This window comes from Epinephelus lanceolatus, chromosome 15, assembly GCF_041903045.1.
Source record: "Epinephelus lanceolatus isolate andai-2023 chromosome 15, ASM4190304v1, whole genome shotgun sequence".
In the NCBI taxonomy this organism is placed as follows: Eukaryota; Metazoa; Chordata; class Actinopteri; order Perciformes; family Serranidae; genus Epinephelus; species Epinephelus lanceolatus.
The window spans coordinates 25,206,443-25,221,735 of record NC_135748.1 but is presented as its reverse complement, the minus strand read 5'-3'; the positions used below and the strand labels follow the sequence as shown (position 1 = coordinate 25,221,735).

The following is a 15,293-nucleotide window of genomic DNA, read 5'->3' as shown; positions in this document are numbered from 1 at the left end:
TGTGCCACCCCACCGCACTTCACGCCACTGTCTTTTCTCCGGCCTCGTCGCCCCCAAATTAAATGTATTTTTCCCCCAATCACTCTCTGCTTGTCCATATCGGCTCCTGTAGCAGCTCTTTTTCTCAGCTCCTATGCCAGCTTGACCCTTCTCCTCACCATTACTATAAAAAGAGATCTCTGTAACTGTTGCTGTGTCTCGTGTGATGAAGGATGGATGATGAGAGACTCGTTGTTGAGGTTGACAAACATCCTGAGCTAAATGACCCACAATCCCGTCATTATGAAGACAATGGCCAAACAGATGTTGCCTAGCGAGTCGTGGCTCTTCAGGTAAGGAACCAAGAGCCTGTCCCAATACCCACATTTCCCCTAGAAATACCCACTTGCACTTGGTTGTGCGCATTCACGTTTAGGCTAGTGGTGTCCCAAAACAGAATTGAGGTAGTGGAAGTGGTTTCCAACACTTAAAACCTGCCCTAGATTCCAAGGGAGCCCTGACCCACACTTTCACCGAAGTGGAAGATGAAATTTCCCAGAACACCTTGCGAAGTCAGCAACTTCGGCAAGTTTTGGAAAACAATTTGTTATCGTATGATCATAATGTAGGCTTTACAAACAACAGATGGTTGGACTAATGTAAACTCGTCAGCAACTCGGTTGAACACAGCATCAAAATATTTAAACAAATGGACTTACCCAAACAAAATCGATCAGAACTAGAAGACAGAGAAGAATAAACATTGCATACAACACAACACAAGCACTGGAGCCAGCATTTTCAAACCTGAATGACTACCAGTGTCTTGTGTGGCTACTACGCTTGACGTATGCCTGCACGTCGGCCACTCCAATTTGCATGAAGTGGTGTCCCATTTCTTAGGGAAAGATCTCTACCATAATATTTCTCACTTCTCTGATCAAGGGTTATCTCGCAAACAAGGGCACTCATTACCAAGTGGAAGATTTAAGGGGTAGAAATGGGACAGGCCCCAAGTTTAATTAGGGACTCTTCACACGAGTTTAAGCTAATTTAAAGGTGGGGGAAGTACAGATCTTTTCAGTTTAAGAACTGTTGTATTTTCCTTACCTTAGAATGAGCTGTTTATATCTACACAGGAAGCAGGTCCTCATTTATTACCGACTCAGAATTACTGTATGTCAGTCAAATCAGATTCAGATTCAGCCATTTAATACGAATATTCAATGTTTCTTTTTTCCCGTATGAAATCTTAAAGTTTTAGCAGGGCTCAGTGGGACGTTATGTAATATAGAAAATAAGCTAACTACGCTAGATTGGAAACGTGCAAACTTTTTTGCTGACAAGCCAGTTCAAGGTCATTGGTATTTGATGAGCTGGGAATGAAACTCAACAATCAACTATCTTTCTCCAAAACTGCAAACTAAACCTTTAATATACATGTTTCACTGTGACTTTTAGGGAGTTGTCCTTCCAGGACAAAACATCACATTCTTGTTCATCATGTTTTCATAATTTTTCATCTCCCTCTGAGTGTTTATGCTGTGACGAAGCTGATAAAGTGACACCATTTCTGGAGAACACTTTCTGAGTCAGGCAGCAGATAAAAGTCATAAATATCCATGTTTTCTCGTGTTATTTCTTTAAACCTACCTCTTACAAACTAAGTGTATCTTTATTATTACCATGCTGTTTTATTAGCAACATCTCCCACTCACCCCCATGTTACTGAAATATACAGTTCATTAACACTGTGTCCTCTGCTCTCAGACACTTGACTGCATTGATGTCATCTCAGGATCAGCCATGTATTGTTTATCTTAAATCACAAGTACAGGCGGTCATTCTTCAGTGCTCAAATCCAGTGTATGACAGCAGGCCTTTTTCTCAATAAACATGTTGACTTGTCATAGTGGGAGAAGCTTAGGTGTCACTATTAACATTGATGATGGCTCTGTTGTATTCAAGTGTCTCAGTACGCCATGAGTTTGTGACAGTGAGCCTGAAACCGATCAGGGTTCCCACACATTTTAACCACAGAATTTTCTAAACTCTTCGATAATATGTTACCCCATTTCCATGACTTTATTTATGTAGTTTAAAATGGGTAGACCTATATAACGGCACAGCCATACACTATTACGCACGCCCTTCCCAGGCATTTGCGAAAAAGCAAACTGCTAGCTCTTGCTTACTTTACTCGCTAGTTAGACATTCTCGCCATCAGTTAGCTGAGGTATCGTTAAGCGTTGTCTGTAAATAACCAACCTATTATTAGCCAACTGTTTGATCAAGGCTAATCTCTCAAGACAGATTCTGCGATTTTTTTTTTTTTTTACCGATGGATTTCCAGATTAGATCAAGTCTGACATTTAGTCGGAGACGACAGTACGATGCTGCTCTACAGTATGACTGTACTGAGCTAGCCTCCCACGCAAGCTAACGATGGCTATCTATCAGTAGTAACTATTACTAGCATCATTGCAGGATTTATTGCACACTTTTCACATATCTAATGTGCTTTATATGTTGATGTGAAAATCTTGGTTAACCTACTATGCAACAGCTTTTCTGTATTTTCCTGTTTTTCTGCTGCTGTGACAGTGTGTTTCTTCCCCCCAAAAGTGGGTGTGGCCTCAACATTGAAGAGATGCTGGTCTGGTCTATGCATATCTTGTAATTTGAAACCTTTCCAAAACATTTTGTGAATTCCAAACCATTTCCAGGCCTCAAGAACAGTTTTTTTCTAATTTTATTAACTTTTCCAGGAGTTTCTTGGCCATGGGAACCCTGTTCAATACAATTCAGCCCTCATTAAAAATGTCTGCTGTGAAAAAGGCCTATGGTGCAGTCATGTATCACAATGTCGATCTTCCTGTGTCGGATATTATCACTGAAAATGGACACTTTTGCTGTGTGACCATAGAGACACATGTTTTCAAAAGATCTGTTTCTGGTTGTTCAAGCACAGTTTAATTTTTAGTCTTGGCATAAAGTTCTTCTTGAGTTAATGTTCAGCTCAAGCAAGACTTTTTAACCACCATATTTCAAAGTGTAGCTATGTTGTAAGCAGATTTTGCAACAGTGTACATTTGTACTCTGCTTTAATTGTCATTCATCCTGAACTGATTTCAGGGCAAGGAGTGTGACGTTACAGCGACACTGCGAACACAAACACTTCATGAGGATAGCTTTGAACACTTGGTTGCAGAGTGAAGCTGACAGGTAGCATGACAGTTAGCATGACGGCGAGCACAAGGCCATGCTCAGACACAGAGAAGCACACCATCGCTCCGATAATTTACATGTTTCCCTTCAGTCCTGATGTGAGAAAATGTCCCTCTTCCCCCTGACATAGTACAGTTATCTTACATGGAAAAAGATAATTAATTATTTGAACTGAGATTAGTGACATGATGGACGTTGCTGTCTCAGCTGCTCACGCAAGCTAGAAGTTAAAATTTAAAGGCCGGGGTGTCATGAACTGCTTGACGGTCTCGTCTGTGACTTGTTTGCGCCGCTCTTGATGCTGCGCAATCATTGGCTGCAGAGTCTCAATCAAAAGCTTCTTCAGTTCTCCTGTTAGGAGAGCTCCGCTTGTGTAGTCCTGCAGAGAGGACACAGAGGATACAGATAGAACAAGAAAGTCATGGAGGGAATGAGGAAAACAAAACAGAGGAAAGAGCGTGACAAGAAACAGAAATGAAGTTCGGAAGATACTTGTTTCCTTTGTCTTCCACATCCTCACCTGTCTGATCTTCTCCAGCTGTTCATCATCCTCCAGGAAGAAGGTCAAGTACATAAAGGCGACATCTACGTCTGGGTTTCCACCGTACTTCCTGTGCTCTTCCACTGTGTCTTTTCCTCCCGAAAATGCGTGTTTGTTGACCTGTGTATGACACATGTGAGTCAGCAACCTGAGGCAACATAAATCTGACTGGTAACTATATTAATAGTAATAACTAGTAATACCTTGTTTTTGATCTGCTTGGGTGTGTCAGTGAGGAAGATGGAGGAGTTGGCGTCGCTGGCGCTCATCTTGGTCTGCGCCCCCTGCAGGGCTGGGAAGAAGGTCGAGTGCAGGAGGGCTGGTTTGGGATAGCCGATCCTTGGAGCTACGTCACGGGTCATCCTGAAGTAGGGGTCCTAGAGGAGCGAGAGGTTCGATGCTAACATTTAATTGTGAAACATGATTACTTCTTTTGTTGCTCATTGCCTTCTTCCTGTGTTTTTAAAAGGAATCAAGCCAATTTGCTCAGGTTTCCTTATTACTGTAACACTGTCCTGACCTGGTCGATGGCGCAGGGGATGAGACACTGTATGTCCTTTCTGCCTTTGAAGATCTGTGGGAAAGAGTTACTGAAGGACGGGGCTGCCTGGGTGGCTGGGAAGCTGATCTTTCCTGGATGGATAGAAAATATTAATCACCATAAAGAACCAACAAGGTATTCGCATAAATACACTTCAGGATCAGGGAATAATGTATCAAAACCACAAACACAGGATTACACAGACACATTTTTTTACACAAAGACTGATTCGTTTTCCCATTGGATATTTTACAGTTGTCTTACCGATGCAGTCACTGTCTGTAAAGCCAAAGATGCCTTTGACCTGGTTGAATGTCACATGCTTCTGGATCTTCACCACATTCCTGTAGAATTCAGGGCATGCTCTGCAAAAAGTACATTTAAATAACAGATTAAAAGACAAAATAACAACAAAATTATATGCTGTTATGTGAACGAATCAGGTGATTTTTCCCTAATAACTATGTCAGGGTTTATATGCATCAGGAAAGCTCAGCAGCTGACAGAAATGTCAAGTTATTTTTGTCATATTTTACCCCATATAGCCGAAGTCAGAGAAGATGAAGGTCTTGTCGACATCAAAGCCACAGGCGATGATGTCCTTGGCATTTTCCACAGCGAAGCGGAGGCATTCTTCTTGTGTCAGATCCTTCCACAGGTACTTCTCATCGTCTGTCATCTGGATCACCAGGGGGATGTCAAATACATCCTGCAACCATCTGCAACAAGACAGTACGTTACAGTTCCAACTTAATTCTCATGATCTGCTGACTGAACACTTGAACGTGCATGCTCTTAGACAGCTCTTGGTATTACTGCGAGGAGAACTCACTTGGTGAAGATGAAGGGAATGAGGTGACCAACGTGCATGGCCTCTGAGGACGGACCTCTGCCTGTGTACAGGTAGAAGGACTTCTGTTTCTCGTACGCATCCAGTACCTGATGCATATCTCTGTCAGACACAGCGACAAGTGACAAGTTAGGAACGAGGAAGACATGAAATGATCACACTAATTAAATATTTTCAGTTCCTAAATTACCGACCTGTGTGAGAAGAAGATTCCTCTTCGTAGAAAGTGGTGAGGCTTCTGTCCCGAGACCTTTTCTATTCTGTCCACCAGCTCCTTGTCAATTTTACTGCTGCCAAACCTCACTGAGGAAAGACAAGACACAATGGGTCGTGTATTACAGACAAATTTCCCCTATTTTTGTTCATGTCTACGATTTTTTCTTAACTTGTCAGTACGCATCGATTTCTGGGATTCACCAATGATTTCTTACTTGTGCTCTTTTCTTAGGTCAGAGACATTTTTCTGAATGGTCGAGAGCACTCTTAACAAGATAAGAAAAAACATCTCATTCTTACAGTCCACAAATTGTTTGTCCAACACATTGAAAGAGTTTTATATTTGATGATCATAATTTTTACAGAATTTGAGGTACCTTAACTTTACTTGAGCATTCTAATTTCATGCCGCTCTTTACTCCTTTTACACTTTGTACTTTTTACTTCACCACAATTACTTGATAACTTTAGTTCCTAGTTACTATACAAGTTAGAATTTTTGCACACAAAGCATATGAAAATATAAAAGTTCAGCTGAAACAATTAGTCAGCTGACAGAAATATTTTTATGATCGTTTCAGTAATTTTTTTCATTTAAAAACATTTTATAGTTCCAGTTTCTTAAATATGCTGCTGTTTTTCTTTTTGATATTTTGTTATTCATTAAACTGATTTAAATTTTTCTGCATTTAGTACTTTTATTTTTTAATACTTTATATTAGTGAGGAGGTGCCATTGCGAGGTATGTTTTTTTAAACAGATGTGATTGGCTGTCACAGACACACCCTTTTGAGCCTGCATGGTGTGGACACCCAGTGGAAATGAGATGAACTGCTGACTGTGAAAGTGTTGTTATAAGTGTGTTCAATCTGCTGATGGAAGGTTAACACAGATCCAAGTCATCACTGCTGCACTGTTGCAATTCTCCAGTTTTCCCAAATATCTTAGTGTTGTAATCATTTTATTTCTGGCGTTATAGCATTAGGTAGTAAATATGTGTGTATCTCTAATGACATCAACCACACATATTATCCCCACATGATCTAATCTGTAGCATTTCATCTAATCACTGTCATTCATGTGTTTCCACCATTTCCTCCTCTGCTTAAGAAACTCTTAAGCCTCTTAAAAGTCCTCCTCCCTGCTCCTAAAAGTTTTTCACTTTAGGAGCTCTTTTAAGGTCTAAGATGCTCTGTGAATCACTTATCTTTACAAGGACCTAATCTTAACTTTAAGGGGAAATTCTAAGAAAACATCACAATTCTAAGAATTTTCTTAAAATTTCATCACTAGCAGCAACTCTTAGCACTAGGAAGCTTTGTGAATACGGCCCCTGAATATTTCCTCCAACACTGCTGCTGACACGGAATTTACAGCATCACAAATGTTTAACCATCATCATAAAGATTATCCTCCAACACCAGTCCTGACACCTTGGAAAATTACATGTTTACTTTAGTTTTATTTAACACAGTGATTGATTTCACTCCTGCAGAAGTTCCTCTTCTTACAGCTTGTGTGGTGGCATCTTTCTAATTGTTGGGCATGTGCCAGAGTCTTTGCACACGGCACAGCACCTGCCCTTTCACGGTATTTAGGGAGTGTTACCTATGAAGATAGGTTACTTATGATCAAGTGGTATTCATCATTCAGCACACCTGGGAAAGAACTGATTTGGATGGTTAAGATGGATTAGGCTTAGGGTCAACTCCACATGCTTCCATATGCTGAAGGTGGGTACATGTGGAGTTACACAAAATTAAGAGAAAATATAAGAGGAATTGAAGAGAATGTTGCTGCACGAGGCCCGTTGTGAATTGTGTGTAAATTAAATGACATGTTGCCCTCATTCATAGTTTAACCAACTTAAAAACTATATATTTGCCATAAAACTTCATCTCTTTATGTGAGGACCTCACTTGGATTTTATTTGAATCTTACCTATGAGTTTGTCGTAATCCACTCCCTTGGCGTTAGTGGTGGAAACGTTCCATGGATCGACTGTGTCTTCATCATCAACACCATCTGCTGCTGGCCCGTTGTTAGGGGCAACAGAGTTTTCTGCGGGCGGACAGCCTGCTTTGTAGTCCTGACCTGTCATCTGTTTGTAGTCTACTTTCAACTTTAGCAGCAACTGGACGGCAGCGTCGACTTCAGCCTGAGAAACCCAAACACTGCTGTCAGATAACACACACACTGATGTAAGTAGCCTTTTTCCCAACAAAATCAAGAGACACTGTAAAAGCTTTTATTATATTTTAAAGGTTCAGATCACCAATATGCTATGCAAAAACTTTTGGTTACAGCTGGCATATCTGTTTCTGAAATGTCTGCATCCCCTTACTACAATGAAGATGAATGGAATTTTATTTGTGATACTCGCAACATTAACATTTATATTTTTTAAAAAAATTAATCGGTGATTGCCTTTCCAGAAAAACAAATAGTGGAGTGTTGAGTGAATTATCCAGAGTAAATAAATACCATTTTTTGAAAAAAGATTTTGTAGTTAAAAGGCTTTGGATATCATTTTTCAGTGCTGGAAGATAGGGGTATCACAGTGTATGTAACTTTACATCACAATATTTTATTCTAATTGACAAATTAATTCTTAAAGGGTAAAACAGTTAGACAGAAATGGTTAAGTGAGTAAATTAAACACCTAACAAATACCAGTACATCACACTGATGCAAAAATCATATCAAAATGTAACCTGACCATAGCATGATTACTGAAACGATTAGGATCCCTACCATGGTATTTAACTGTATGGCAAAATCTCCAATGGTACCCAATTATTGTCTCACGGATAATATCGTCATACTCCATGCCTTCATCACATCCAGAATTCACTACTGTAAACTCCACTCAGTACATTCAGGACTCTGCTGCCCGTCTGCTCACCCATTCCCACTGCCATGATCACATCAACCCTGTCCTCCAGAACCTCCACTGGCTCACTGTCTAACAACGCATCCAGCTCAAAGTCCTTCTCTTCCCTCATAATGCCCTCCGTAGCCAGGCCCCCTTCTACCTCACTAACCTGCTCCACCGCCACATTCGTTCCTGCAATCTCCGCTCCTCTAATGCCAACCTCCTGACTCCACCACTCAGGACCAAGCACTGGACCTGAGGTGACAGAGCCTTCTCCATAGCTGCCCCCTCCCTCTGACACTCTCTTCAAACACACTGGAGATTTCACGGACCTCTCCCAGTCATCAAAATCATCTATTCAAGACGGCTTTTAATGTGTGAATGAATATTGTATGTCTTTAAGTGTACTCTATTCCATGATTGTTCCTAACTAATGTAAAGTGTCTCTGAATACTATGAAAAGCGCTCTATAAATAAAATGTATTATTATTATATTGCTTAACCCTACTGTGAGCCCTACATGCAAAATTGCATTCATCACACTATTATGGGGTTGTTGCAGACATCTTAAAACATGGAAAACAAAACCATCTAAGGCTAGATACCTCTGAGAGTAACAGAAATGTTTTGGGGGGGTTACATTTAACCAACTTTTAATAACTAACCCACAGAGTCAAATCACAGTTTTTACATGGTGGTCTACAAGTACTTACTTTCTCTGCTTTGGCTGTTTTCAGGGCCCTGACTGTGTCTCCTTGTGCTGTCAGTTTCTCGTAGAGCTCCATTGGACTGCTGGCTCCTTCCCCATCTCCCTGACAGTCTGTCATCTTCACACTGATCAGGCAACAGTGATAAATAGATTAAAATTAATTACTGACCATATCTACAACATAAATGAATGTTCCGAATAGCATATAGGATAAGGTTAATAGAGTTACTATTGCTGTATCGGCTCTAGTGTTACTGTATCTCCTTCCACAGCCGATGAGAACTCTCCCATCTGTGAACCACGGCTAACTTGGTAACGTTACAGCTATGGAGCTAGCTAATGGTCTGACTCTACCACTAGATTTGCGACACGCTAACGTATTTTATTAATTATAAAATTATTTTAAAAAACATTAAATAATGGAGAGACTACTGTAATTTATGTTTACATAAGTGACGCGCCGGCATACCTTAAGATATTCTTCACAGACAGCTGACAGCTCAGTCATACAACTTGCATCAGCCTGAGTGAGGAGGTAGTCCTTGGATTAAACTTTCCCCAGGCAAACAGGCTTCGTCAAAGGTTCCGCTATACAGTAATGACTGCAAAAGCGCCACTTTGGACACTCTGTTTAATACATAAAATACGCAGAAGTTTTTTTACTTTAATTTTGTCAGCTTAATTTTATAGGAAACCAACGAGTTAAACTAATTTTGAATACATTTAATGCAGTGTACATCGAAGGGGTCGGACATCCGTTGCGGTTTCTACCGGCTACTTTCAAAATAAAAGCTTATGAGCGTAAGCACATGGGGACACAAGTAGTCAAATCGAAACAAAACTTTTATTCTGAAACTCCGCCTAGCGTGTACTGATTTTGCGGGATTTTGGATCTGACAGTTGATTGTTTTAACACGCACAAGTCGGATATTAAATGTTTTTGTCAGGTTGCAGGTGCAACAGTTAAAGGCAGAATCACCGGGTAACGTTAGCTTCACTTTGTCGGCTATATTAGGCTTTGTCTCAGAAATTCAAACGACCAACGTTAGCAAGTTTTGCTAACAGTAGTGGCAGTTAGACACAACAACCTAACGTTATTTAGCGTTGTTAAGTGACGGTGACAGCGTCGTGTCTGTAACTTACGTTTACCAGACAGCTAACGGTAGCGAACAAGATAAAGGTAATTGCTACAGATGCTTTGGTCTGTGCGAAGGTAGTAAGTTGACTTAGCTAGTTAGTTATGGCTACGCTTTGACTGATAGAAGGGCAACTTACCCACGTAACGCTAGCCTAGTTAACGTTAAGCTAACGGTAATGCTAAAATGCGTAATGCTAACGCTAAAAATATGCTCCCCCAAATCATCTTAGTTTCAACAAAAATGAGGCTATAGTGGATTTTTCTTCTTTCTCTCGCAGTCTGGCTGCTGCACATGTAATTTTAGTGACATTAACACAACAACACATTTGTAAATTTATGGCAACGTCAAGGTATTTTAATGTTTAGACTGCTGTTGTAAAAAAACTAACAGTGACAAGTCAGTGTGCTTTTAAGTGCAGAAATCCAAGCCAACACTAGATGTCACCCTTGTGCCTCCAATGGATTGACTACACTGACATCTCAACTGATGTCCTTTTATTTTCCTTGAATTATTTTTAGGGTGTCATCATGTGAAGATGACTTCATTAGTGGCCTACGAAGATTCAGAAGAATCAGAGGATGATAATCTTGAGCAATCAGAGGAGAGAGTATCAGCCCCTGTCCAAGCTGGATCTTGTGAACAAAACCAGGAAGTCAGGTTGAGTAAGTCCTCAGAGGTAACACCGAGCCCTCACAGCTTCGCACCTGACCCTGATAGGTCAGTGTTGGAATATCATGGAAATGCCTCAGCAACAAGCAGTTTTTCACTACAGCCACAGAGCTATTTTGACTGGGAAAGAAAATATTGCACTGACAAGACAGCACAAGAAAAACATTTTAGAGATACAGCAGCTCCTCTGAGTTTACCTTTGACTCAGGGGAAGATCCCATCACTGCAGACTCTTCCTCACACCACACAAAGTTTTGGGGATGCGTCTGCCCCAGCAAAAAGACACCACACTGTCCCGTCTGGTGTCAGACCATACATTCCCAAAAGACTCAGACTTGCCACTTCAGTAGAGACGGTGGACCCACAGTGCCCAGCAGACCAAGTCTCAGGAAACCAGACCAGGGAAAGCCAGATTCTCTCAGACGTGTCGGCGAGAATAAAGCCGTATCTTCCCCATAAGCCCGGTGCTGCAGGGATACCGAGGAGGCTTCTGATGAGCCTGGGAGGCCACCAGGGTCCAGTCAACACAGTGCAATGGTGTCCTGTGCCTCATCTCAGTCATCTGCTGCTGTCTGCCTCCATGGACAAAACTGTCAAGGTAATGAGCTACAATAAAACTGTCACTGACTTCAGGAATGATGCACATGGATGTTTTGCCTTGGAACATATGAAATCAATAAAGAGGGGATTCAGTGTTTCTGTAGTGCAATAATCTAGGCTTATTTTATTCAAACTATGACATGCAATTCAAGATTTAGATGTATTATTCTGTTTACCCGTGTCATAAAATTTGTCATCCTCTTTCAAGCTGACTGCTGCATGCACATTGGGATCTGGAACAGTGTTGTTTTTTTTTTACAACACAACATTCCATTTGTCACTATCAGTATAGTTTCAGGCAGGTGCCAAGTGCATCGGGGAGGTCTGAGGAGATAATCACTTACCTGACATTCAGTGTAATTGGCACAGAGTCACAGGCAGTGAGATAATATCTGCCCCCGCTGCCTCGATTTATAAATGTACCACAAACCACTTTCTTTAGAATCATATCTGTCACTGTCAGTTGAATGTATGTCAGGACCCGTGGGGCTTCCTATCTTTCTCTCTCTTTCTGATTCTTCCCTCCCCCTCCTCTTCTCTATCTCACACCAGGAAAACAATCCTTCATTTGCCTACTGTAAAGGTCAAGTCACGCAGGTGTCCACCATTTACTAAATATTTCTTTCCCAGTGTGGAACCACGAACCCCACCAATATCCTAAGAGGACTCTGAATAATTAATGTTTTGAATATGCATGAGCTCATTTGCATAATCATACAAGTGCAGCAGTATGGCAGCCACCTCTTCTGGCACCTGGAAAGGGCGCGTTGGAGCAGATGGTGGAGACGAGGAGCGAAGGGGAGGGGAAGACTTGGTTGTTTGTATGCAGGGATTTCTCTTCTTCTCTATCTCAGACTGCCTAACCAGCTGTTTTCTGCGACACCAATAGATGGAGGAGCATATGAAATCCTCTTACTCCTCTGTGCACGTGTCTCGTGAGCCATTTTGCTCAATTTATGTGGAGGATTTTCAACAGGTTATTTTTTCCTTCTTTAAATGTTCTTAATGATTGCAGAGATCCTCAGCCTCCAAGCAGTAATTTAAATTAGACTAACTACTGGCAATGCATGCTTCAACTGGAATCTGACAACCAGAACTGTGACAGAGCAGGAGGAGCCCCTCTTCACAGCCACAAGCAGTTATTTCAATAAAACCAGTTATTTATTGTATCAATAGAAGTCTCTGGCTGTGTAATAACTGTAGATGTTTTCATGCCATGGCCACAGAAAATACTGCTCGGGTGGCAGGTGTTCATTAAATAATATTACACTGAAAACTGCAATATAATAAACTGCAGGTAACCATAGTAACAGTGCTTAAGTTTCACACTCACCAGTTACCACACTTTAGTAAAACCCAACCATAAGTGAAACTAACCACAAACTTTGAAATAATGTAGGGCTGTAGCTAATAGTTTTTGTCATTATCAATTATTCATAGATTGTTTGTATTCATTGGTCAATTGTTTAGTCTAGTAAAAGTTAGAAAATAATTTTTAGAAAATGCAGATTACAATATATTAAAGCCCAAAGTGCATCATTGCTTGTTTTGTGTGATCAAGTGTCAAACACTCAAAGATATTCACTGTGTGTTTTAATACCCATACAACCATAATGTTTAGTGTGCCAAAAAAAGATTTAGTATGTCCCAATGTATAGTATGCCAAAAATACCAGGATGTCCTACTACATCCAATCATTTTGCAGTATGTAAGTCAGCATGCTCTTCTGGCTATTTTGGCAATCCTCTGTGCAGCAGAAGATACGTCACATAGGCTGAGTTGCAGACAGATGACTGCTCGCTGACAGCTGATAGAATAAATTATGACCAACAAAACAAAGGGCATAACTATTAAAATAACGATGACAGAGAAATGCATGTAGTTTTACTGTTGTAGAGCAACAGGAGCAGAGCTCTCAGGGTTGACCTCCCATCTCTGGGCGAGTTCAGAGAGTTGCATTTTGTATCTCCAAGGTAGTGTTAACCTGTTCACATCCTCTGTCCATTCCAATGGACATAACTGTTCTAGGATGTCTAGATCTATGGGTACGTTCCGAATCACATCCTTTTGCTTTTTACTGCATCTGCCCTTAAAAAGTACGTACTGTTAAATGCAGTATGCACACAATCAGGACATACTACTTTCTCATAATATTAGGCCCTGAACTTTGACCCTCTTGCTTTTGTATCTGTTACCGTGGAAATAAAATAGAAATCAACCTAGAGAGCTCTGCTGTTGTTACTTTGCAATATATATAGTTTAACTTTAAAGTTATAACTTCACAGGTTGTTGATTCTAACATATTTGCGACTGTGAAATTACATCTGCAGTTCTCTGTCGTCATTTTCATAGTTATGTCCTTTTGCTGTTTGTGAAATTTATGATTATCTTGTTCACTTAAACAATCAATATTCCGAATAATACGATTAGTCTTTGGTCTTTGTAACTTCTGACAGCTGTCAATCAGCTGTCATCTGTTTGCAGCTCATTTGATGTGACGTAACCTCCACTGAGCAGAGTATTGTGGGTCAGAATAGTCAGAAAAGCATGCTGGCTTATTTACTGCAAAATTGGACTGGATGTAGTAGAACATTCTGGTATTTTTGGCACACTGCATTTCACATACTATGTACTCGGAGATACTAAATCTTTTCCTGGCATATTATATAGTATGGTGGTATGGAGACTGGATTGCACAGTATGATTACTGTCATCTGACCCCACCCAAATGCACAGATTTATTTGATGGGATGTCAATAAACCAATCACATTATTCCTCATTATCTAAAGTGGACTGCAGTAGAGCCACGCCCCCTTTTTAAACAATCATGGCTGACCGTGAAGCAAAGAGGAAGCACAAGTCATATTGTTAAAATACATGATTTGTGTTTAAAGAGTGTTTAAAGGAAACTCAAGATGTTATATTACTTATATACATGTCAAAAAAATCTTATGAAAGATTTATAGCTTTTGCTTTTTATTCGACTCTAAAACTAAAAGATTTGAATGTCACCATAAATGAATAGGGGGAAATACTGTTCTAATTTAATTTTCTAATGATACAATAAACGTATAATGGATTTTATTGATTATATACACAGAATATTCATCTCATGAGGTTCTCAACATACTGTTATCTGGATACTTCAGAAATTGAGGATATTTTGAGTTTTGATGACAAACACAATGCAAAATATATATGCAGTGTGTTTTAAAGCATCACTTTATTCATTGATATGAGTTATCCATTCATGAAAAAATAATAATCTCATTTTTTTTTTTTTTTTTTTTTGAGAAAAGTTCTGTCGAGGCCATTTATTGTCATTTTTACTATATACTGTTAGGGGATTTTTGCAGTAATATTCTTCATCCATTGAAATGGACAGAAATAAACACATAATTAAGTATCCTTATAATTTATTTTTTTTTTTTGCTAATTATTTATGAGTGCACTTAGAATGTAAATCCACCATTACAATATTTTTTTGTGTGTGTTTGGAACATAATTGTGTTCAGACCACGTTAAGTTATAAGGTTAAGCAAGACGGTCAAAGTTCAAAGGGCAGTGTCATGATGAAGCAGTTTGTCCACATGCAATTCAAAACACAGTGACAGTTCAGTGTCATGTAAGGTGTAAGCAGCAAATGATTTTTTTGTTGCAGCATCTGTCAGATTTTTAAATTAATGATATTAATTATAAAAAAAGATAAATAAATATATAAAATAATAAATAATAAAAATAGTAATTAAAAAAAAAAAGATTAAATTACACTTTTTGATGTGGTCTCAGCTACTGATTATGTCTCGAACAGCCTGTTAGGGTGTTATTTATTTGTTGTATCGTGCATTTGTATCTGTTGTGTACTGCTGTGTACATTGTTTGTTGTCTGTGCGAGTTGTTTTTGGGGCAAATGAGTTTCCCCTTTGGGAATATATAAAGGTTTCT

At 39.7% G+C, this 15,293-nt stretch overlaps 2 protein-coding genes across 4 annotated transcripts in view; one reads left to right on the top strand and one right to left on the bottom strand.

Annotated features, from left to right (window-relative positions):
* Positions 1-2,929: 2,929 nt before the first annotated feature.
* On the bottom strand, positions 2,930-9,502 carry wars1 (tryptophanyl-tRNA synthetase 1). Its single transcript, XM_033641864.2, has 11 exons — positions 9,409-9,502; positions 8,944-9,064; positions 7,297-7,513; positions 5,334-5,442; positions 5,122-5,241; positions 4,826-5,008; positions 4,554-4,654; positions 4,269-4,381; positions 3,952-4,125; positions 3,728-3,868; positions 2,930-3,586 (listed from the first exon to the last, which is right to left on the bottom strand). Exons 2-11 carry the CDS (start codon positions 9,055-9,057, stop codon positions 3,428-3,430), a joined length of 1,431 nt encoding a protein of 476 aa, XP_033497755.2. The 5' UTR covers positions 9,058-9,064; positions 9,409-9,502; the 3' UTR covers positions 2,930-3,427.
* A 295-nt stretch (positions 9,503-9,797) lies between these two features.
* wdr25 (WD repeat domain 25) overlaps positions 9,798-15,293 on the top strand; it is a 65,502-nt gene continuing 60,006 nt past the window's right edge. For 2 of the 3 annotated variants that reach the window (XM_033642717.2, XM_033642719.2), the window contains exons 1-2: positions 9,798-9,921; positions 10,597-11,345. In XM_033642717.2, coding sequence (XP_033498608.1) covers positions 10,614-11,345 — 732 coding nt within the window. In that variant the 5' untranslated portion in view covers positions 9,798-9,921; positions 10,597-10,613. Of the gene's footprint in view, positions 10,120-10,596; positions 11,346-15,293 lie in introns of all 3 variants that reach the window. The other variant, XM_033642718.2, reaches the window with a different exon arrangement.